General features: G+C 34.5%; 1 protein-coding gene across 1 annotated transcript in view; it reads right to left on the reverse strand.

Moving 5' to 3' along the window:
* The window catches only part of AP3B1 (adaptor related protein complex 3 subunit beta 1), a 281,724-nt gene that overhangs the window by 33,400 nt on the left and 222,568 nt on the right, over positions 1–25,756 (reverse strand). The window contains exons 23-24 of the mRNA XM_060093077.1: positions 6,848–7,079; positions 2,473–2,557 (exon numbers count right to left, since the gene is read on the reverse strand). Of these exons, the coding sequence (XP_059949060.1) occupies positions 2,473–2,557; positions 6,848–7,079 (317 nt within the window). The remainder of the gene's footprint in view (positions 1–2,472; positions 2,558–6,847; positions 7,080–25,756) is intronic.

The following is a 25,756-nucleotide window of genomic DNA, read 5'->3' on the forward strand; positions in this document are numbered from 1 at the left end:
ACTCAGTCCTCTAACTTGAGCTAAGCCATATAATTTTTCATACTAGTTAATACATTAATATCTGCTAATCACAAGGATGAGACCTGTTTATGTACTGTATCTACTTTTAGAGAGGTACATTTATGTATATTATACATATTTTCAATCTCAATAAATTTAATCAAGGACTTAATTTGATGACCATTTAAAATGCAAAGCAAAAAAAGAGACATTGATACTTATCAAGTGTCCATATAACTACATAGTTATATATAATAGCTTTATCTATCTATATATGCGTCATATAACTATAATAATACAGAATTAATCTAAAAGCTAAAGTAGGATCATTTTACTCTGGTTCCTTTTCTTTTAATAAATAGAAGTGTACCTGAAAGGCTCACAGTCCATGTTCTCAGCATTTCTGAAGGCTTCCTATCAAATATGCTCTTATTACCCATAATTTTATGTATTGATTTGTATAATGTATTTTGAGGAAAAAATTCAATATCGGCCATTCTTGCTTTTTTTTTCCTTTTTATTGAACTACCAAAACTAATACAGCTCATCACTAAGGAAAAAGTGCTATTTACTATGCAAAAGGCACAGTCAGTGATTGGCATCTAAGACCAATTGATCAACCCATTACCACTATCTCCCTAACCCCACTAGAACTACTATGAAGCTATTGATTTAAACACTGTCGATCGGTTTCCATTTTCTGATTTTGGGCAGGCCAATTAAGAAAGTGAGTAATTGTGATTACACTGCTTCAGGATCAATTACATTTGATGTAAGACTAAGTGTTCTTTTTGGAACACACACAAAAATAATTTTTGATCTAGTGTGCATATGTGCTTAATAAAAATCTAAAATATATAACTAATTTATACCTTCACAACAGAAAAACATATTAATATAAATGCTTATAATAGCTAAGGCTATTTTCTATCTAAAATAAATTCATCATTTTCCTAAAATTAGTTTAAGAGAAACTGAGAAAAAACTGTTTATATATACTTTCCAACATAAGATAAAAATCAAACATTACCTAAATATTTATCCCTAAAGGGACTTAGTTAATTGTGAAAGACAAGATGTAAATCTTGTGTAATGGACTAAAGAGAAAATCTTTGTAATGGAAAAACCTTTTTTAAAACCCTTCATTGCACAGAAATGTCAAAGGTTTTTTATATAAATTGAAAAGAAAGAAGAATTTTTTTAGTTCTTAATCTTGCCGTAATTTAGCGCATAAGCTTTGTCATTGGGCTCACATTGTTGAAATCATTAAAATGAATATACCTCTGGTGTTGGAGGTAAATCTATTTAGAATGATGTTACTCATAGTCTTGTGTTCAGTAATATTGATCTGTGTTGTTTGTCTAATAGAAAAATAATAAACAATTACTAGGCAATGTGGGGAAAAGTAATCAGTTTTTATATATCACTAATATAGCAGACCTCCCAAAACATAAAGGTGATGATCTGCATAAAATCAATGTGTTATGCTACATTGCTTATATTCATCATTGCAGGTTCTCAGCAATAAATGGTATAATATTAGGCCTGAATTACTGGTAAACTGAAAAGGTATATGAAAAAGAAAGGTTCACTATATTCAACCTATAAACTTATTTAAAAGTGCCTATTTCCTAAACCTGGAGATTTTTATCATCAAAAATTATGTTAGAAGCTAGCTAAAATTTAGATAAATAAAATGCCTCAATTCTTTTCAGAATAAGAACAACTTCAAATCAAAATAACACATCATATCTTAGATCAGAAAAATACCAAAGAAATGAGTTCAAAGATAATTCTTAAACATGCATGAATACAGCTTTGCATTAGTTTGCTAATAGTTTCTGGATTTCATCAGAAATGTGTAAAACATTATATAAAACAATAACAATGAAAAAACACAATTCTTAAAAAGCTCTTTTGAATAGTATTCACCTATGAAACCTTTGCCAACTGATAAATGTTCTCTTTTGAATTTTATCAAAAGCAGTTTGTAAATTAAAGTAAAAATCTATGAAAAATCTATGAGTTTTTGGTACTGACAGAATCAATAATTCTCCACTTAAGAGGCTCGAGATAACATATAAAATATTTCAAAAGATATCTTCTCTGGGCTAGCCAACAATATTATTAAAGTTTTTAATTTCTCCTGAGTTTTCCTCATGAATTTTATCATAAATTTTCCACAAGCACAGAGATAAGCAAAAAAAAACCCCCAAAAATTAGCAGTAGCTTCTTACTTTAGCCAACAAACTGTGAAGTTCAACCACATATGGCAGACTGTAATGGCCATCTGTGTAACAAATACTAAAAACATATATTGCACGTAATTTGTCCACGGCAGTCTAAACATTGCCAAAGAAAAGCATGTTTGTGTAAATGTTTTGTCTCTCAAAGAAAAAGCTGCTGAAAGCCTCAATTTTAATCTGCTATTGTTTACAGTAATATGAAATATAGACGAACAATTAAACTTACCACAACTGGAAACTGGCAGTCTGAGTGGAATCACAAAAGTCAATACCCATTGAAACAGTAATGGATCCCTCAGGCTCAAGAGATTCTAGGAGATAAGATAATTTAGACATGGAAACACAGAGGATGTGAAAAAGACTAAACACTAAAATCTTATGTAATGTTTGTAGTTTGGTTAAAACAGTCAAATTTAATGATGGCTTGTAAGAATAATTTCAAACTAGGAGTATTAAAGCAAATTATAAAGTAATTTCACTTGAAGGCTCTCTTTTTCACAACTTAATTCTGCACATACTTCAATGAACACATTATATCTATTTGTTTCAGAAATACACCTCATCCTGAGAAATTTCATGTTTTACAATATTGTCTTTATAGGCATTGAAGGTGAGAAGGAAATAAATGTTTTCCTGTTTGGAACAACTGTAACAGGTGCTGGGTGCTTTTAAGAGATTGTGTACTTAAAACTATGGAATATTTACTCTAGATATAAAAAGTAAATTTTCAACAATGTTCTAAATTCCCAAAATTTAAAACATGCAAATTAAAGCAAAGCTGGAAGAAGAAATTAATTTGTTGTCCTCAGATATTAACCAAGACAACTGGCATTATAGGAACCCAAAACAATAAGTCTAACTGCATTAGTCAAAAAATTACTGGAAGAAAATTTAGTAGCAGATTAGGTTATCTTGAAAAAAAAAAATAAAGTGACATTTCGTAGATTTGTAATTTCTGAAGCTTCATCTATCAACTAATCAAGTGTGGGAAATAACTGTTTCAATATACAATACTGGTGTTTTTTCAGTTGATAATGATAAAACTCAAGACAAACAATAACACCATTTTATTCTGCTTATGATTCCAGAGTCAAAGTGTAATGCTGTACATTAGAATAATGAGGGATCTTAAACATATACCTATTAAGTATATTTATGTATATATATTATATTTAAATAGAAACCATTCACTTTTGATTTCTACTTTGCTTAAAGTCTCTAGTATAACTGCAGTTGTATTGCACAGTAGCTTTATATTTAGTTTTATCTCTTCTGCATATATATTATTAGATGTAGTTATATTTTAGCAAGCATACACTAATCCAGTAGACTGTGATTATTCTAGGGCTTGTTGATAGGTATAATTTGCCATTTAATGCTAACCATTACAGAAATGATGGTACAGATAGGACAAAAGAACAATTCAATAAGCTTAAGATATTAAGTGTTTTTATATCTCAAAGGCTCAATGAAGATTAGGCATTATAAGAAGGTATTTGTTTGATGTTGATTTTTAAAGTGTTATTGGTTTGCTTGCTTATTAGTTGGTTTGGTGATTCCAGTTTGAATTTAATTTGTTTATAAACCTAACATTTACCAGGATGGCATGTTAAGTACCAGAAGACTTGCTACCTAATCTCTGGCAAACAAGCTTTATTGTAAATTACCATAATAATAGTTTTCTTGCACTTCTCCTAAAGCTACACCTTATCAGTTCATAGTTTTGTCAGTCACATTGCTCAAAACTATTCTTCAGTGAATCCTTGATGTTTTCTTCTGTGCCACAGCTATACTGGGGTTTGGTCTTATTTGCAGCTGACACCACATTGGTAGTAAATGCTGTCATCTCCAAAGCATGATGGCATTCGGAACTCAGATCTCTCTACATCACGTATTCTCATATTTCATTTGACAAAGTGACAGTTCTCAAGATGCCTTGATGATGGCACTGTCTGACACAGTTTCATAACTTCCTCAGTCTTAAGATAATTAACTGTAAGCTTAGTGCCATACTAATTCTGAAGGATAGTTCATGATCAGTGATATGTTTTATTATATGAATGCTTCAAGAGCAAAGTGATCAGCATAAAATTATTCATATAATAGATTTTTATATTTGAAGCCTACTACATTGGAAAAGTTTATTCAATCAGGTGTCTGTAGTTGAATACTGCTTCTGGATCATTGCAATATACATGAGAGGGTTATGTAGAAATGGTTGAAAAACACTGGCTCTATTACACTGCACCATTAATAATGAAAAATTAAATCACACAAGATGCCATCTACTTTGATGTGACAGTTGTACAGTAACTAGTGAAATCTTAGCTGAACTCAAACTTGTCAATCATAAAGTCACTGAATATAGTGCAGAGAGCCTAAGGCTACTCTTTGAGTGAGTGAGTGAGTGTGTGTGTGTGTGTGTGTGTGTGTGTGTGTGTGTGTGTGTGTGTTAAACCTCTCATGTACATGTGCCTGATCTCTTTGGGAAAAATGGCACTTTATTCCTAATATTCTTGCAAGGAATCCAGTTTCATGCAAAATCCTGACAAAAGTCATCTCATATTATAGAGAAAAAAGAGAACAGATTGGTGACAAATAAGAAAGCCGCTGGACTCCTTAACATATACATATGTACTTATTAAATAAAACAAATATCTTACTTCCCTTATTTCACAAAAAATGAAAATGCAGTATTTGTTCTTTGTTGCATTCCTATGATTTTTTTGGACTAATTAAGATATTTCATACTCTGAACTCTACTGTTACCTATTGACGAAAGAGACTAAGTGGTATTACATACAAATTACTGCATGGGAAAGAATTCTGTATCTTGAAGGTATTCAATAAATGTCAACAGAACAAACGAAACACTACAAAAACTTTGCCTAAGAAAAGAAAAGGAAAGAAAGCCTATTACTAGTACTGAGGCAATGACATATATTCATATTTTATTTTGGTGTTAAGGCCATATTATGAAATTTATTATATTTATTTCTTCTATTCTACATAGGCCAACAAAAGGTCAACTCATCAACTCATTATGCCAGCTCAAAGACATGATAACACTGTTCTACTGTTTTAACCTTTGGATAACATTTTCAACCTTCAGACAATGCATATATCAGCTGCGTGACACTTTTTAAACTAAATTAATTTTTTAACTAGGTAAAAAAAGCTGGATTTCAAGCAGTAAAAAAGAATACAAATTGGGATATTCTTTAATTCCTTAGCAATATATTAACTTCATAAAATAATCCAATAAAAATCAGGCACTGTAGTCTTTAAATAGTGTCTTAATTACCAAATTATTTTTTAAAGAGGGTATTACATGGGTTCTGAAATCAACTTACTTTAACTCTACTTCTCTCTACTTTGGTTGCTTATAAAAATCTACCATATTTCATCTATGAATTTTTTTTTCTTTGTGGAAAAATATAACACAAAGAATGACTTCTTTACTGAATGACTCATGAAAATGATAGGAGAGAATTCAACAATGTGAAAGAGCTCACTCAGGCAAAGAGGGAGAAAAAACAGAATAGCTATATGATAGACAATAATGAATAAAGGCAGAGTTACCCGGTCAAAAGGCTTTGCTCACCTAAAGTATTATAAAAAGGAACTACCTGGAGCCTTCTGATGGTAATATTTCAAGGATTCAGTGACAGAAACCTTATATCACATTTAATTAAGATTTTGCCTGAAGCTTCTCCCAACTAAACTGTAGGACTGCCTCCACTTACACAAAACAAAGAGACAGACATTCTAATTATTATACTATTTTAAACTCAAAGTTAGCCGTACGATTGTTACACTTAAGTTTTAAAAGGTGTATTTTTTGTAAAACACTTAAAAAAATGGAAGGGGATGACAGCTGGAGAGACAGTATGATATCATGGGCACTGAGGTAGACTGGAAAGCACATGTTACGTGGTAGGGGCAGCCGGCTTGGCATCGGCTGGTTGTGCTGCATGCAGGTGGGAATAAAGCACCTGTACTGCCATAATCTTGTGCTTTATCCATGAACAGTGAGATTTCTTGGTTTGTCCTTTAATGTAAAAAAAAATACTGATTTTTAAATGGTGGCAACAGATTAAAAAAACATGATGTGTAAAAATACCAGTAACATACTGTGGGCTATTCTAGCTTCTATGTATGGAAAGGAAGACAAACAGAATAGTACATACCCTCTCAGTCTTTGCTCCCTTCACTTTTCAATCTATGGAATATGAAGGGAAATGGGGAAGGAGAGATATGGAAGGTACGATACCCCAAAGGCAGACTAAAATCATGCAGGAAATGAAGTTGACCAGAAACAGAGGTGGGGGAAGGTGATACAGATAGGAAAATAGGAGGAAATTGTGATTCTCCAGACACAGTCTTTCATCAGTACTGGTATTACCATTGCTGGCACCTAATTCACTAAGGGCAAAGACATGTATTTATCTTACAAGATAAATTCAGTTTAAAAAGGAAAAACTTATATACACTGAGTTTGCTAATAGTCAATAAAATAATATGTATTCTACTTTATTTTTAAAATGAACACATTTAATTATCAAATGCAGTTAAAGTTTTAAATGAGAATTACTATTTACCTATTGGATTAAAAACATGCATTTGCATGCCCACAGGAAGTTTCTTTTCCCCTATGTGGATATTTTCTACCTTCCAATCAGTGGTATTATTCAATGTTATTTGCACAGAGACCATATTATCACCAAAAATGCAAGGCTGTCTCGGAAAGAAATAATGGGCAGCTAGTCCTTTTCCACTCATCCGATGAAGCAGCACATGAGTTTTCACTGGTACAAAGACAGGAGTACTGACCTATTACACAATGGAAAAAAGAAGAAAAAAAAAAAAGAATTAGTGATTATAGCTATTAATTCTTAAAAATATACAAAAATTCATAACACTTAACTCCTGTTTTCCCTAAAGTATTAATCACAATAACAGACATTAGTAGGATATCACACACATAGATATGAAATCAGAAATTATATAAAAATGTAAAGTAAATGCCTTTGAAACAGTATTAAAATTCTTCTGTACTCTGCAGGCATATATTAAAATATTTTGACAATCTATATCTAAAAAGAAGAGAATAATCTTAGTTATATAAATATATTCAATATTTTTAGAGTTTATAAATGTTTTTGCTTTCTTCTTAGGTACACTGTATTTGGACATTTTGCCAATTTTTATTAGTTTTAATAATTTGTCATTTGATTTTTTTGGGCCTTCAAACTGTAAGATATTATAATCTGTCTATAACGAACATCTTATACTTTCATTTCCAATCCTGACTGCTTTAACTTTTTTCACCCTGAATTTCTTTCACTGTAAACTGAAGACTACGACCTCCTTTTTAAGGTGGTTCTTCCTTTGCTTTAATGATTAAAAAGATCTTCCTTACCTCAAGATCAGATAACTATTCACTTACATTTTCTTCTGGAGCTTTCATGGTTCTAATTTTTTAATTCATGAGGAACTGATTTAGGTATATTTACTCTATATTTAATTATTTTTCTCCAAATACTTAACAAATCATCTGTACATGATTTAATGATTAGCTCTTCCTCAATGATCTATAAATGCAGATATTCTAATTATTTAGTTGGAGACATTTTTGAACCTTGATGGAGCTGTTAAACCAGTACCACACTGTTTTATTTCTTATAGCCCTACAATGTGATTCAATTGTTTGGCAAAACAAAGCATCGCTTATTCCTCCACCCACCCCTGCCAATATTTTCTTGGCTAATCATCTGTTTATGCTTCCACTGAACCTTAGACTCTTAGTTAAATTCAACTGTGAGTGGAATCAGAGGCAGCATATTAAGTGAAGAAACACAGTCCTTTCTAAAATCACATGGTGGCTATCTTTCCATTCAAAGTCAAAGTATTGCATGTGGCTTGACCTGACATGGGCAAGCTTTAAAAAAAAAAAAATCAATTTGTGATTAAACAGGCTTAATCAAGATTTTTTCCTAACAAGTGTACTCTCCCAAACTAGGTTTTCTATTATAATTGTGAGAGTACATATTAACCTGTTCAACATGCTCACTATGCCACTGACATCTGATGACGTAAAAACCTAATAATAATAATAATAATTTAAAACTCATCAACAAAAATCCAAGAGTTTAATATCATATACACAGAATGATAAAGTTGGAGAGAGGCAAGTGTAGAGCACCATGAGAAAAGCAGAACAAAAGCAGGAGTCTGGATTACAGGCAGCCAGGAATTAGCACTCTGGATATCATATAAGGTTCTCTGAAGGTATGCCTTAAGTCATTTAAGAGCTATCACCTTGTCTTAGTTGGTTAACTGATTCTCTCTCTCAATCTAACCCTGGGACACGTGGTCCAAATATTTGGTTTTTTTGTACTTTGTCTCAAAATTCTGCACCTTTATTATAATAGTTAAAACAATGCTAAGGAATGTGCAAAGGAAGAAAAACAGTGTAATTCTCTCCACACATTCTTTCCACACTCAACCAAGTTCAAGAAGCACTTTAACTTCTAAAAACGGTCCTCCCTAACAATCTTCAAAGCTTATCTATGATAGTGCAAAGAGGCCTATGTTTTCTTTCACAATAAATACCTCATAAATGGTACTTTGGGGTAATAATAGACACTTTTTTAACTACAGAAAGGGGCTGACTGAAAATGTTTGATTGCTTTTTTTAACCTATTTTCTAAGTTCATACAAGTCATATTTAGCGAACCTCCTCCACTATCTAAACTACATAGGGGATATTTTGTTCAATAAAACCAGTAGGTTGGGCTTCCCTGGTGGCGCAGTGGTTGAGAGTCCGCCTGCCGATGCGGGGGACGCGTGTTCGTGCCCCGGTCCGGGAAGATCCCACATGCCGCGGAGCGGCTGGGCCCGAGAGCCATGGCCGCTGAGCCTGCGCGTCCGGAGCCTGTGCTCCACAACGGGAGAGGCCACAACAGTGAGAGGCCCGCGTACCGCAAAATAAACAAACAAACAAACAAACAAACCAGTAGGTTTCATAAATACTTCATCAATTTCCATATGTAATACAATCCTGACAAGAAAGCAAGATTTTAGTTCAACATTTTGTACATCAGATTACTTACTTATATTTCAGAAACATATACATGATCTGTGGCTGCTTATATTCTAAGATGCTAAATGTCATGAATGGCTTTTCTTACTTCACAATTTATAAATAACAATTATTTTATTAAATGTTAAAAAAACACATAAAAAGTAAATTAATTAGTGAATGACCTAGACTGGGGCTGTGAAAATGAGGGTTTAAGTTTAAGAAAGGAGGTAGATACTTAAGTTTGAACAAAACAGATCATCTTGGGTAGGAGACAGCAAACTACAGCCCACAAGCCAAATACCACCTGCTGCTTGTTTTATAAAGTTTTATTGGAACACAGCCATTCTGTTCTTTGACATATTGTGGGTGGTTGCTTTTTGGCTCTACAATGAAAGAGATGAGTAGTTGCAATGCCTAACATATTTACTATCTGGACCCTTTACAGAAAAAGGTGGCTGACCCCTGATCTAAGGGCATACATGTTACATTCTTCCTTCTCCCCTCCCCCTCTCCTGTTGTCCTGAGGAACAGCTCTCCACAGATCTCTCACAGTTCTGTACATCTTCTAAGCAAAGGTATTAACAACTTTGTTCCTGAAAATCTTTTCAAGGATGTACAGCAAACAGTCTTTGGAAATGGGTTAAGTGCCTCCTTCTGGGGCAAAGGTTGGACAGGTTTGCCAACAGACCCTTATAAAAGGTTGGGATCTTCTATGCTAAGGATCCTCTCCTCTAAAGCAACCCACTGCATATGCAGTCATTACCTAGCCTTCATTGCATCACCCTGTGAAAACTGGGGCTCAGAGAAGTGGCAAGAATGATGTTACCCTGGCTTTTGCTATTGTTGTGAGTAATAAACTGTCCTTTGTATTTGACATAGGAGTCTGGTGTCTTCTACCAGTACCCATGAAATTGTCTCAGGCTAACTTGTGAGGTAACATCTCATACCCTTCACAGTCCTTTGGTACCTACTTTTCTTTTTTTTTTTGGTCATCCGACAATTCCCAGATCCACTTACTCCAAAGAGCTAAATTAATGTTGAGTAGGAGTATCGTGTACAGCTGTGCAGTGGTAACTGACTGAGAGGTGGATAAGATCTAAAAACCTAGCTTACATTCAAGGGTGCCTTTATGGAATGTGCACAATGGCACCACCTGGGTTAGCACGCTTTGCTAATGAGAAGTCTACTTGACAAAGAAGCTACTTTTTTTTTTCACTTTCCTTTATTAAAGTTGGTGTTATGACCTGGGTAATTGTTTCTATGAGGTTCTGATGTATCATGATGTGTTCTGATGGCTGATAACAAAGTATCAAGTAAGTTTTATGAAAGACACTGAGGAATCAGAGTTCAATGTTTCAGGGTAGCTTTTATCTGGTTCAAGACTAAGTGCTGGTATTTTGAAGGACCTTTCTCCCCAGTGTTCTACCCTGTGGTGGTTATATATGGGATTGTCTGCTCAACACATCTACCATCTTCTAGGAATGTTGCCACATTCAGTTCTTGATGGAGCTGGCATGTTCTTATGCCACCTCATGACCTGACCACATAAACTGGTTCAGGAATGGGCACCTGGCCAATGAGTTCCTTTCCTAGGATTTTTGGATTTGGGACTTAGGAAGTTGAGCCAGTCTCTCTCAAGTGGCTAAAATTCTGAGATTTAAAACTCTAATGTCTGTGGCCACATTTCCTGCCATACTGCTCAGTAAGAAATAAACAAAGAACAGGTGAGAGACAGAGTCCTGCTGGTATCTTTGGTTTGGATGGTTCTTGAAGCTGACATTCCTACCCTTCCTGAAGCTTGGTTTTCTGTGAAATACTCTAGCATTCCTTCCTGAAACTTCCCTTTTTTTTTTCTTAAGCTAGTTCAAATTCGGTTTCTATCATTTAACTCCCCCAACTCAACTACTAATCAGGATTAGTCAGATTTCAGGACACTAACTGGGAGACTGGGGAATAAACTCATAATGGGAGAAGGTGCTTTCTTGCTCCTTTCCTAAAGCCCGGTAGATATGTTATGGTGAGACTCAGGCATGGCATCTTATTAGGTTGAACCATATGAATCTACCAACTCTGTACATCAAAGACTTGAATTACAGCAAAGGACATAAAAGCAAAAATAAACAAATGGGACCTAATTAAACTTAAAAGCTTTTGCACAACAACGGAAACTGTCAACAAAACGAAAAGACAATCTACTGGACAGGAGATAATATTTGCAAATGATATGATCAATAAGGGGTTAATATCCAAAATATATAAACAGCTCATACAACTCAACATCAAAAAAAGAAACAACCCAATTATAAACTGGGCAGAAGAACTGAATAGACACATCTCCAAACAAGACATACAGATGGCTAACAGGCACATGAAAAGATGCTCAACATCATTAATTATCAGAGAAATGCTAATTAAAACCAAAATGAGATATCACCTCACAACCGTCAGAATGTCTATCTTCAAAAAGAACACAAATAACAAATATTGGTGAAGGATGCAGAGAAAAGGGAACCCTCCTACACTGTTGGTGGGAATGTAACTTGGTGAAAAACAGTATGGAGGTTTCTCAAACAACTAAAAATAGAACTACCATATGACCCAGCAATTCCACTCCTGGGTACTTGACTAGAAATTTTCTACTGGATATAATTGGACACAAATGAAAAATACCATATTTCTTAATAATTAGAAGTACTTCTATGATCCAAACACTATTTCTTATAGTATCTAGTTCAGGTAAAAGCATTATTTCCCATTAAATATTAAAACTTGTATAAATAGGAGAGTATAAAAGACAATATTTGAAAACAATGGTTTTGATTTAATTATTTAACTACTAATGTTCAAAGAATTAAAAATTTAGCTGCATTATAAGCAAATGACATGGGTTATCTTCACGATTCCTGAGGAGGTAATTAATTCACTAACTATAATAACTCTAAAATAAAAAGCCTTCTTCTAGAGTTAACAGAACAAAAAGCATCAAGTAACAGTGAGAGAATCCTCTACAAATCTTTACACAGCATATGTTTAAATAATAAAAGTCATTTGTGTACCTTTAGATGGTTTATGAAAATAACCAATCAATTTTGCAGACACAACATTATTTCTAAAGGGAATCTATGTGACTCATGATGCCTGTAGATACACAGAGACAAACCACACATATTTTATCAGTTTATTACAGTAAGCAAATAAGCGTGGAATGAGAGTGCACATAACTGTCTACTTAGCGCTTACTGAAACATTTATAAGAGCTGTTATCTCCCTAATAACAGACAGACAGCGTGCAATTTTAGAGAGGAGAAAAGCTTCATATTTTTTAACACTTCACTAAAAAGTAACCGAAGAGTGTAAAATGAAAAATACTCTGTGCAGTTAGCTGGTAATGGACCATATTATCAACTCAAGTTAGATTTATAGGATACAAACTAGTCACTAATAGTTATTTTATGGCATAGCATGTCTGCTTTTTTTGAGATTATTAAGATTAAAGTTGTAAAACTTCTTTTGAACATAGCTGTTCAAAATGATTGAATTATAAAATTTAAATGAGAACTGAAAATAAAACATGGATTATCAAGTGCCTAAAAATAAACCTTGTTCAACATCTGCATTACTATTTCAGAGATGACACTTCCATGTAAAGCTTTATGAAAACAGTATCTTCTAGTCCTTTTTGCTTTAATCCACATTCAGACAATCATTTTTAAGTATTATCAATCTATTCTGTTTTTGGACTCTAAAAATATGAAGATCTGCAGTATATAAACTGCTCTCTTTGTTCCTAGTTTTGTTTGGCTTATTTTACAGCAGTATCTATTTAGATATATGATTTATAAAAAATGACCAGATTGTAAACAGAGATACAGTTTCATCTTTAAAATTAGCACTTTTTAAACCAGTGTAAATCTCAACTGGTAAGAACTGTAATGCAGAAAGCTACAGTATTGTCTTATTCACCCAGTAAACTGTAGAAAGTGAGCCTATTTTATCTTTAATCTACAGTATTGGGTCTAGTACCTAGTACAGGATTTAAAAAAGCAAAGGGCAAATTTGCTTAACTGTTAGCTAGAACTATAAACATAACATTCAAAGAAGTATATTTCATTTTTCCATCGAATATTACTTTAAATAAATGGTTTATACTTCTAAAGATAACTTCCTCCTTATATATGTATATTTAGGTATTCTAGAAAGTAACTGTGTTCCTTGCTCCTATTTTATTTTAGTCATCAGTATATACAATGAAAAACGTGAGACTTTTCACCTCTTATTTTGGTAATAAATAAAAATGTATTTACAGAAAGATCTGAGTAATTATCAACAAATATTTAATGAGAACCTTACTTCACACATGGTATTAAGCAGGCTACAGCAAACTTGGCCTGTGGCTCAAACCCAGTCCACTGCCTGTTTTTGTATAGTCTGTGAGCTAAGAATGGTTGTTACATTTTTAAATGGTTGAAAAAAATAAAACTAACATTTTTGTGACACTAAAATTATAAGACATTCTAATTCAATGTCCACAAATAAAGTTTCATTGGAACGCAGCCACATTCATCCATTTCTGCATGACCTCTGGCTGTTTTACCACAATGGCAGAGTTGAGTGGCTGTGCTCTGCAAAGCTAAAAATATTTACTATCTGGCCCTTTACAAATGTTTGCTGATCCCCACAGAGGATGAATTCAATTTCCATTGGTGTTGAGATGAGGAGGAAATTACTTTATAATAATAGCCTATCCTTTCCCCTCCCCAAAGATAAACCTATGTCTCACTGTCAATATACTACCTTTTATAAATCTGAAATCCAGAGTGATGTGTATATACCTTTATTTACCACTTTCATAGAAAAACAGTTCCAGAACTATGGATGTAGATAGGTTATACTATTCTTAGATATGTTCTACTATTTTTTTTTCATATTTCCTTTCTGACTTTTGGTTTAAGGGTGCTAATAAAAACAAAACAATCTGGTTTCCAAAGTGTTTAGCAGAAAGGTTCCAATAATTGGTTACAATAAATTTCATCAGAACCAGAACAGTTTATGTAAGCACAAACAATTATGTGTTGTGTTATTTGATAGATGTGATAATCATTTGACCTTTAGTTCTACAGCTTTCTCACTGACAATATCAATATCATATAAAAAAAGAAAATGTTAGTGTTCCCTTCCTTTGGAACCAAGCTCAGAACCTTGACATTGTCTTTGACATTCTTATTTCCCTCCAACAATTACTTGAGAAGTTTGATGTCTCTTGTATTCATTTTCTTCTTTTCTGTTGTCTACCACCAGCTTAGCTCAAGTCATCAATGACACTTAAAACATTAAAACGTTTTTTAAAATTTAAAATTGCAAAAGAAGTGCACGTTTATTGAAAACAATTTCAAACAGTATGGAAATACAAGTAAAATCCCCTCAGGGTTAACCATAATTAACAATTTGGTGTCCCTCCCTATCTTTTGCTCCCCTTTTATTTCTGCTTGCCCATTCAAATTGGCCTCCCTGTCTCTAGATTCCTTCCACTCCAATCCGTACCACAGGCTCTTGTAAATATAATTCTCTTAAAAGTGTACCTCCCTTATACGCTCAGTGAGGAGGGGTAGAAAGTGCTGAGCTTTGAAGCCAGACAGATGAGCTGAACCTCTGGCTCTGCAACTTACTAATCCTATGACACTAAAAAAGTTACTCATGCTTTAGAGACCTCAATTTTCTTACCTGTGAAGTGGGGAAACTACGACCTATCTTTTAGGGTTGTTGTAAATCTAGGCTAAATATACAAAAATCTAGAGGAGTGAAGGGCCTGAAGATGTTAACATGACAGGCACAAGTACGGGAGTGAGACATGATTTCAGAGTTGAAATGAAAGAGTATGTGGTTGAAATTCAGTACAGGTCAAAGTTATCGGTACTGAACAGATCAAGAGGCTGTGAGGTTACATATTGCACAGGGTGAAAATATGTACAGTGAGATGTCCCAGGATGATGGTGGGCTGACGAGATTATGTGGAAGATGCAAAGATCTTCACTGAATGTGGGTAAATGATTAAGAGATCCCAAGATGAGAATGACAAGGAAAGGAAAAGGGTATAGGAAGATGGAATGGGCCTCATATGAGGAAGACACATGAGGATGAAAAGGGAATGGCCTAGATGAAACATCTGGGAGCTTCATACAAACCATCTTGCTGGTAATAATGATTTCGTCAAAGGATTCTAGAGAATTGTGAGTGAGGTCATGCTGAGAATATTTGTTATGGGACAGCAAGATCCAAAGGGAGATTCTCAGAGGAAAGCCAGGCTATATAACAGTACTTTATAAAAGTACGTGAGGGGATTGGTAGTTGTTCCACACATTTCACAATGGGGCCACAGCATCTAAAAACCAGCCATGCTGCTTGCACTTAAATGAACTGTAACTTAGGAGACAGAGGGATATGGATCTCATCTAGATGAAGTCCTAGAGGAAGAAAAAGAAGTATGTCTTAGTTGACGTACAAATTGGAAAGGCAGTTTTATTACTGCTACTTTAATTTTAAATAACAGGGCTCTCCAGGGATGCTTTCTTTGAATCTGACAAAGAAGGATCGGATCCTTTCTACATCACAGATGTCAGTCAGACAAACCATACATTGCTGTGGAATTCCTGACATAAGGCAAGTTTGGGGAAATGGGTCCTCTGAGACCACAGACCTAGCATGCACACTTGCTCACACGTTCTCTCACACCCCCACACACGTATATTTATACATACATATACATATTTTTTTTTTCTTTTCCTGATCTGTGCATAAATATTTTAAATTCTTCAGTGAGGAGGTAGGGATGGGTAGAACACCTTGATTTACTACACAGGAACCTCTGAATCTTTGGAGTCCACGTCTTTGGCAGCAAAACCTCTGACGACCAGGCTTTATTTTCAGTAGAGTCACCTGACTAGGAATTTTTCTGGATCAATACCTAGGATTGGGGCCTAGGTGCTTGTACTCTTGCACTGGTCCATGTGTTCTCAGGCTTTCCCTATATTTGGCATATGAAACATCTTTCTTCAGAAGCAAGAAAGGCTATGGCTTCCCTCTTGTCAGGTAGAGTTAGTGCTGGCAGTGGTAAGTAAGAAAATGTTAAATTTTAAGTTAGAAGATCTTCAAGTTATTGATGAGAAGAAAATTATTTAACTTCTTTGAGCATGAATTTGTAAAAAAGAAGTAATACTACTTAATTTGTAGGATCGTTTTTATAAGGATTCAGTGAGATACTTCATATGAAAGTGTTTTGTAGATGAAAGTACTCTTCTTTAATTGTCATTAAAGACAATGTTTATTGGCATAAGGGAAAAACATTGGCAGGACTAAGATTAGAATTGAACATTTTTAAGTGTCATTTCTGTCAAGTAATAATCTACAATTCCTTTTCCAATAAACACAAAGTATTCCTTATGATAAAGGAAAATAAAGGTCAGTCACGCAAGCTAGTGGGGAGATTTTTTCCTCTTTTTCAGAGAACTACAGGAAGTGGGAAAAACCAGCATTTATTACTTCTTTCCAAAGATTAATGATAACCGAGGAAACCTTTTTGAATATGACCTTAATTATGAATCAGTAGCCTTAGTCACCAGAATAACCTTCAAAAGCAAATCAATAAAATGAGATCAGATTTTTAAATTATCAGTTATTTAATAAACTAGATATCTGAAAGTGGATTTCAAGTGAGAATTTCATAAGCACACACCATTTATGAAGTGATGAGGAATCTCAAGATAAGTCTGAATGTCCTAACATCATAGGAAGACTACTACGCTTTGAAATATTTTATACTTCTTTACTTCATCAGGATTACAGTATTAAAAAACTCCTACCATCTACATATCTACCTTCAGTACTGAAATTACAGAATCCCACTTTTATACTAATTATAAGGAATTAACTCTTACTGTTTGGACATGTTGAAAAGAGCAATGAAGAATATCACTAAAAAAAAAGTAACAAAGGTAACCAGAAGCAGCTGGATGGGGCACTAGATCAAATGTCAGAAGCCCTGGGTTATGGTTTCAACTCAGTCATATAATAGTAGTGAGAACTTAGCTAAATCACAACCTCACTTAGCTTCTGTTTTTCTCCTCTGTAAAATGGGGCTAATTATACACGTCCTGTCTGCTTCACTGAGCTGTTTTGAGGATAAAATGAGACTGTATATGTGAAATTGATTTTTAAACTGTTCAATAAAAGGCATTATCGGGATTATTAGTAAATTGAGTTTCCTGTCAACATTAAAACATCAATCTGTCAGATAACATAAGGTCCTGAGGTTAAAAGTACATATCAGAAAGCTGAATCACCATTGGAGAAGGGCATTTAAAACAATATTGCTGTATTTATTGATAGTACCATCCAAAGGCCTTTAAAACAGTAATCCCTTCCCCCATGTCCTTTTTTTTTTTTTTTCCTCTCTGTTAGTTGTGGGTGAAGAGGACTGTTCTCTAAAAGGTTTCTAAATGATGTTGATGTTAAAAAATATAGTATCACCATTTAACAGCCTTTTAAAGAGCAGTCCCTAGCATGGTCTTTGTTAACAACTGAGGGAGGAAGGGACTGTTTTTTCAAAGGCTTTTAGAGGATGTTGTTAAAAGAATATATAGTGACATCATTTAAAAGCCTTTTAAATAATAGTTTTCCTTCCCTCCCAATTGTAATGTCCTTGGCTTTCATTTATTTTGTACTACAAGCTGAAAATGGACATGCCAACATATTATTGGTTATGGCAGGCATTTGTTGGATAGAAAAGGATGCATTGATTTAAAAAATGTTGATGTCCAGAAATAAATCCAGCTCTTCAAGAACACAGTACCAGTTCTATACAGGATACTGGCCACCCACCTTTTCATTGAGTTGTGGTACCTTTTGCTTGTTTTCTCTAAGAGTTTACTGAAGACGATGCCACGCAAACAGGAAAGGAGTCATTACAAGATTTCCGGTGAGATAAATGTAATCCTACCACCCACTGCTACTTGAGTTAACTCTCCGTCCAACTTATGGCAAAATCTAACTCTAACTCCTATTCTGTTGTTTCGTTAAATTATTTCTGCCCACTATTGCTCTGATTTTAGACTCTACCCCACTAGGGGACAGCAGTGGATACTTAGGGTTCCTCTCCTTATTTAGCTCTCAGGGAGAGGAAAAATTAAATCAACCATTTGGTTCAAAGCACAAAGTCTGATAGCCAGTAAGCTCTGAGATAGGTTAGCTTAGATTATCTTTCATGTAACACACCAAAGAAAAAAGAATTACCTCCAGGGGTATAATCATAAAATAGGAAACAATTTTTCATTTCTTCTTATGCTGGGTCTTTTCAGAAAAGTGTTATTTCATTTTAAGGACAGGAATTCCTAGATCTACAACAGTTTGATGAAAAAAATAAACCTTTAAAAATTCTAAAAGCACAGCCCGCCAAACACACTGTACTTTTTTTTGAATTTTTGAATTTAATTTTATTTATTTTTTTATACAGCAGGTTCTTATTAGTTATCCATTTTACACATATTAGTGTATATATGTCAATCCCTATCTCCCAATTCATCACACCACCACCGGCCCACTGCCACTTTCCCCCCTTGGTGTCCCTACCTTTGTTCTGTACATCTGTGTCTCTATTTCTGCCCTGCAAACCAGTTCATGTGTACCATGTTTCTAGGTTCCACATATATGTGTTAATATACGATATTTGTTTTTCTCTTTCTGACTTACTTCACTCTGTATGACAGTCTCTAGATCCATCCATGCACGTCTCTAGAAATGACCCCATTTAGTTCCTTTTAATGGCTGGGTAATATTCCATTGGATATATATATACCACATCTTCTTTATCGATTTGTCTGTCAATGGGCATTTAGGTTGCTTCCATGACCTGGCTATTGTAAACAGTGCTGCAATGAACACGGGTGCATGTGTCTTTTTGAATTATGGTTTTCTCTGGGTACATGCCCAGTAGTAGGACTGCTGAGTCATATGGTAGTTCTATTTTTAGTTTTTTAAGGAACCTCCATACTGTTCTCCATAGTGGCTGTATCAATTTACATTCCCACAAACAGTGCAAAAGGGTTCCCTTTTCTCCACACCTCTCCAGCATTTGTTGTTTGTAGATTTTCTGATGATGCCCATTCTAACTGGTGTGAGGTGATACCTAAATGTAGTTTTGATTTCCATTTCTCTAATAATTAGTGATGTTGGGCAGCTTTTCATGTGCCTCTTGGCCATCTGTATGTCTTCTTTGGAGAAATGTCTATTTAGGTCTTCTGTCCATTTTTTGATTGGGTTGTTTGTTTTTTTAATATTGAGCTGCATGAGCTGTTTATATATTTTGGAGATTAATCCTTTGTCCATTGATTTGTTTGCAAATATTTTCTCCCATTCTGAGGGTTGTCTTTTCATCTTGTTTGTAGTTTCCTTTGCTTTGCAAAAGTTTTTAAGTTTCATTAGGTCCCATTTGTTTATTTTTGTTTTTATTTCCATTACTCTAGGAGGTGGATCAAAAAAGATCTTGCTGTGACTTATGTCAAAGAGTGTTGTTCTTCCTATGTTTTCCTCTAAGAGTTTTATAGTGTGGTCTTACATTTAGGTCTCTAATCCATTTTGAGTTTATTTTTGTGTATGGTGTTAAGGAGTGATCAAATTTCATTCTTTTACATGTAGGTGTCCAGTTTTCCCAGCACCACTTATTGAAGAAACTGTCTCTTCTCCATTGTATATCCTTGCCTCCTTTGTCATAGATTAGTTGACCATAGGTGCATGGGTTTATCTCTGGGCTTTCTATCCTGTTCCACTGATCTATCTTTCTGTTTTTGTGCCAGTACCATATTGTCTTGATTACAGTAGCTTTGTAGTATAGTCTGAAATCAGGGAGTCGGGTTCCTCCAGCTCCATTTTTTTCGCTCAAGTCTGCTTTGGTTATTTGGGGTCTTTTGTGTCTCCATACAAATTTTAAGATTTTTTGTTCTAGTTCTGTAAAAAATGCCATTGGTAATTTGACAGAGATTGCATCCAATCTGTAGATTGCTTTGGGTAGTATAGTCATTTTCACAATATTGATTCTTCCAATCCAAGAACATGGTATATCTCTCCATCTGTTGGTATCATCTTTAATTTCTTTCATCAGTATCTTATAGTTTTCTGCATATAGGTCTTTCATCTCCCTAGGTAAGTTTATTCCTAGGTATTTTATTCTTTTTGTTGCAATGGTAAATGGGAGTGTTTCCTTATGTTAGTGTATAGGAATGCAAAAGATTTCTGTGCCTTAATTTTGTATCCTGCAACTTTACCAAATTCATTGATTAGCTCAAGTAATTCTCTGGTGGCATCTTTAGGATTCTATATGTATAGTATCATGTCATCTGCAAACAGTGACAGTTTTACTTCTTCTTTTCCAATTTGTATTCCTTTTATTTTGTTTTCTTCTCTGATTGCTATGGCTAGTACTACCAAAACTATGTTGAATAATACTGGAGAGAGTGGAAATCCCTGTCTTGTTCCTGATCTTAGAGGAAATGCTTTCAGTTTTTCACCGTTGAGAATGATGTTTGCTGTGGGTTTGTCATATATGGCCTTTATTATGTTGAGGTAGGTTCCCTCTATGCCCATTTCTGGAGAGTTTCTATCATAAATGGGCGTTGAATTTTGTCAAAAGCTTTTTCTGCCTCTATTGAGATGATCATATGGTTTTTATTCTTCAATTTGTTAATATGGTGTATCACATTGATTGATTTGTGTATACTGAAGAATCCTTGGATCCCTGGGCTAAATCCCACTTAATCATGGTGTATGATCCTTTCAATGTGCTGTTGGATTCTGATTGCTAGTATTATGTTGAGGATTTTTGCATCTATATTCATCAGTGATATTGATCTGTAATTTTCTTTTTTTTGTAGTATCTTTGTCTGGTTTTGGTATCAGGGTGATGGTGGCCTCATGGAATGAGTTTGGGAGTGTCCCTTCCTCTGCAATTTTTTGGAAGAGTTTGAGAAGGATGGGTGTTAGCTCTTCTCTAAATGTTTGATAGAATTCACCTGTGAAGTCATCTGGTTCTGGACTTTTGTTTGTTGGAAGATTTTAAATCACAGTTTCAATTTCATTACTTGTGATTGGTCTGTTCATATTTTCTGTTTCTTCCTGGTTCAGTCTTGGAAGGTTATCCTTTTCTAAGAATTTGTCCATTTCTTCCAGGTTGTCCATTTTATTGGCATAGAGTTGCTTGTAGTAGTCTCTTACGATGCTTTGTATTCCTGTGGTGTCTGCTGCAACTCCTCCTTTTTCATGTCTAATTCTACTGATATGAGTCCTCTCTTTTTCTTGATGAGTCTGGCTAATGGTTTATCAATTTTGTTTATCTTCTCAAAGAACCAGCTTTTAGTTTTATTGATCTTTGCTATTGTTTTCTTTGTTTCTATTTCATTTATTTCTGCTCTGTTCTTTATGATTTCTTTCCTTCTACTAACTTTGGGTTTTCTTTGTTCTTCTTTCTCTAGTTCCTTTAGGTGTAAGGTTAGATTGTTTGAGATTTTTCTTGTTTCTTCAGGGAGGCTTGTATTGCTATAAATTTCCCTCTTAGAACTGCTTTTGCTGCATCCCATAGGTTTTGGATCATCGTGTTTTCACTGTCATTTGTCTCTAGGTATTTTTTGATTTCCTCTTTGATTTCTTCAGTGATCTCTTGGTTATTTAGTAATGTATTATTTAGCCTCCATGTATTTGTGTTTTTTACATTTTTTCCCCCGTTACTGATTTCTAATCTCATAGCGTTGTGGTCAGAAAAGATGCTTGATATGATTTCAATTTTCTTAAATTCACTGAGGTTTGATTTGTGACCCAAGATGTGATTGATCTATCCTGGAGAATGTTCCATGTGTACTTGAGAAGAAAGTGTAATCTGCTGTTTTTGGATGGAAAGTCCTACAAATATCAATTAAATCTATCTGGACTATTGTGTCATTTAAAGCTTCTATTTCCTTATTAATTTTCTGTTTGGGTGATCTGCTCATTGCTGTAAGTGAGGTGTTAAAGTCCCCCACTATTACTGTGTTACCGTCGATTTCCTCTTTTATAGCTGTTAGCAGTTATCTTATGTATTGAAGTGCTCCTATGCTGGGTGCATATATATTTCTAATTGTTGTATCTTCTTCTTGGATTGATCCTTTGATCGTTATGTAGTGTCCTTCCTTGTCTCTTGTAACATTTTTTATTTTAAAGTCTATTTTATCTGAGTATTGCTACTCCAGCTTTCTTTTGATTTCCATTTGCATGGAATATCTTTTTCCATCCCCTCACTTTCAGTATGTATGTGTCCCTAGGTCTGAAGTGGCTCTCTTGTAGACAGCATATAGATGGGTCTTGTTTTTGTATACATTCAGCAAGCCTGTGTCTTTTGGTTGGAGCATTTAATCCATTCACATTTAAGGTAATTATCAAATGTTATGTTCGTATTACCATTTTCTTAATTGTTATGGGTTTGTTTTTGTAGGTCCTTTTCTTCTCTTGTGTTTCCCACTTAGAGAAGTTCCTTTAGTATTTGTTGTAGAGCTGGTTTGGTGGTGCTGATTTCTCTTAGCTTTTGCTTGTCTGTAAAGCTTTTGATTTCTCTGTCGAATCTGAATGAGATCCTTGCCAGGTAGAGTAATCTTGGTTGTAGGTTCTTCCCTTTCATCACTTTAAATATGTCATGCCACTCTCTTCTGGCTTGTAGAGTTTCTGCTGAGAAATCAGCTGTTAACTTTATGGGAGTTCCCTTGTATGTTATTTGTTGTTTTTCCCTTGTTGCTTTCAATAATTTTTCTTTTTCTTTAATTTTTGTCAATTTGATTACTATGTGTCTCGGCGTGTTTCTCCTTGGGTTTATCCTGCCCGGGACTCTCTGCAATTCCTGGACTTGGGTGGCTATTTCCTTTCCCATGTAAGGCAAGTTTTTGACTATAATCTCTTCAAATATTTTCTCAGGTCCTTTCTCTCTCTCTTCTCCTTCTGGGACCCTTATAATGCGAATGTTGTTGCGTTTAATGTCCCAGAGGTCTCTTTGGCTGTCTTCATTTCTTTTCATTCTTTTTTCTTTATTCTGTTCCCTGGCAGTGAATTCCACCATTCTGTCTTCCAGGTCACTTATCCGTTCTTCTGCCTCAGTTATTCTGCTATTGATTCCTTCTAGTGTATTTTTCATTTAAGTTATTGTATTGTTCATCTCTGTTTGTTTGTTCTTTAATTCTTCTATGTCTTTGTTAAATATTTCTTGCATCTTCTCGATCTTTGCCTCCATTCTTTTTCCGAGGTCCTGGATCATCTTCACTATCATTATTCTGAATTCTTTTTCTGGAAGGTTGCCTATCTCCACTTCATTTAGCTGTTTTTCTGGGGTTTTATTTTGTTCTTTCATCTGGTGCATAGCCCTCTGCCTTTTCATCTTGTCTCTCTTTCTGTGAATGTGGTTTTTGTTCCACAGGCTGCAGGATTGTAGTTCTTCTTTGCTTCTGCTGCCTGCCCTCTGGTGGATCCAAACACACTATATTTTAATTCTAAATTTCAGCACAGCTCTTATTTTTTGCCAGTCTTGCACAAAGAACTCACTTGTTAGTTCTGTGATTTTCTTAAATCATTACTTGTTTATGATTTACTCTAATAAATCATATGACTTAATTAAATATTAAATATTAACCATAATACAATGCTCAGCTCAAGCCCTAATTGTTCTATTCAACTGTACCTGACCAACTCTAGCCCATAATGATGTTAGTCACATTCCATTTTTACATTCCCTATAATTTAATTTTCATACTATTATTTAACTTTATGCATTCAACATGATTACTTAACTTTATTCTTATGCACCATGTAAACAGCAAAGTGCTAAGTCTGGACAATAATTTTTTTGCATGTTTTTGTGTGATTTTAAAAAAATATAAATAACCTTTGAATTCTCTGTTGCCTTAATAGCACAAGTGAGCTAGTTATTTGTGCCTATAATTTTATGTGATAATAAATACTTTTATATTTTAAAATATTAAAAATCTGCATAAAATGTCATTTCATTTGATACATTTTCCATTATCTACTGAGATAAATCAATGTTTCACTGAGAAATGCTAGTATAATTGATTCTAATAAATGAAAATTGGCAAAAGTTTGAAATAAAAATTGACTTGAAGCATCAAAAAGACAGCAATAGGAAGGTACAGATATAAAATTTAATATGACTGATCTGAAAATTTCAAATTTCTCTTAATTTGAGTGGTCTGACCAGAGTTAAGTAAAACTGCCACAAATAAGAACTTCTTGGTTAGACAGCTGGCCATAATCCCCACAGCAGGGCTCCATTTGAATTCTAGGAATAGTGAGTGATCACCATGGTGTCATCAATATCAAGACCCAAGAGTACATGCTTATATGTGGTGCTGGGCTCTGGCTCTGCATCAGAATGACCTCCATAATGCCATGGTCCTAACCCTTCCTCTCTCCTACAATTTGACAGGTGAGGTATAAATAGCTGAGTCATCTTCTTCTCCCCACAGGTTCTATACATGAGGTGGTATACAGAATAATGGATCCCCAAAAGTGTCTAAGTCCTACCCACAGAATCTATAAATATGTAATGATGCATGGCAGGGGGGAATTAAAATTGTTAAACAGCTGAGTTTGAGATGAGATTTTCCTGGACTGTCTGCGTGGGCCAATGTAATTGTACAGATCCCATAAGTGAACGAGGGAGGCAGGAGAGTCAGTGTCATAGTGATGCAGTGTATGGACAACTTAGTCATTGTTGGCTTTGAGCCAAGGAATGTGGGCAGCCTCTAGAAGTTGGAAAAGGCAAGAAAAAGGACTTTCCCCTAGAGCCTCTAGAAAAAAACACAGCTGTGCTGACACATTGATTTTAGATCAGTAAGACTCATTTTGGACTTTGACCTCCAGAGCTGTAAGATAATAAATTTGCATTGTTATAAGCCACCAAATGTGTGGTAATGTAGCAGTAACAGGGAGCTAATAAAAGTAATTATAATGTCTAGTTGGAAACTACTGTTCTGAATTCTTGTGTTGTAAAACCCATCTGTGGAGTCTATGGTATAATGTTTATTTGCATACATCTTTCAATGGCTGATCTGTGATGAGAGGCATCAACAATTCTGCTTTCTGTATAGTATTTTCTCATTGGACTTAAGCTCCAATTAGCATAGACACTAATAATTTGAGTGGCTTTCATACTGGATAGTTACTTGTCAGAGTCATTTGGAAGACCGGTTTATAAAAAATTCCCCTCCCCTAATACTTTCTTTATTTTTAATGAGCACACTAAGTTGGCTTTGATCCATTTGGTTAACAGACAGGTACTGAGAACCAACGAAAAAAATAAAAGATGAACTGTCTTCCAAAGGCTCCAATTTAATGCATTGCATAT

This window comes from Mesoplodon densirostris, chromosome 3 (assembly GCF_025265405.1).
Source record: "Mesoplodon densirostris isolate mMesDen1 chromosome 3, mMesDen1 primary haplotype, whole genome shotgun sequence".
Taxonomy (NCBI): domain Eukaryota; kingdom Metazoa; phylum Chordata; class Mammalia; order Artiodactyla; family Ziphiidae; genus Mesoplodon; species Mesoplodon densirostris.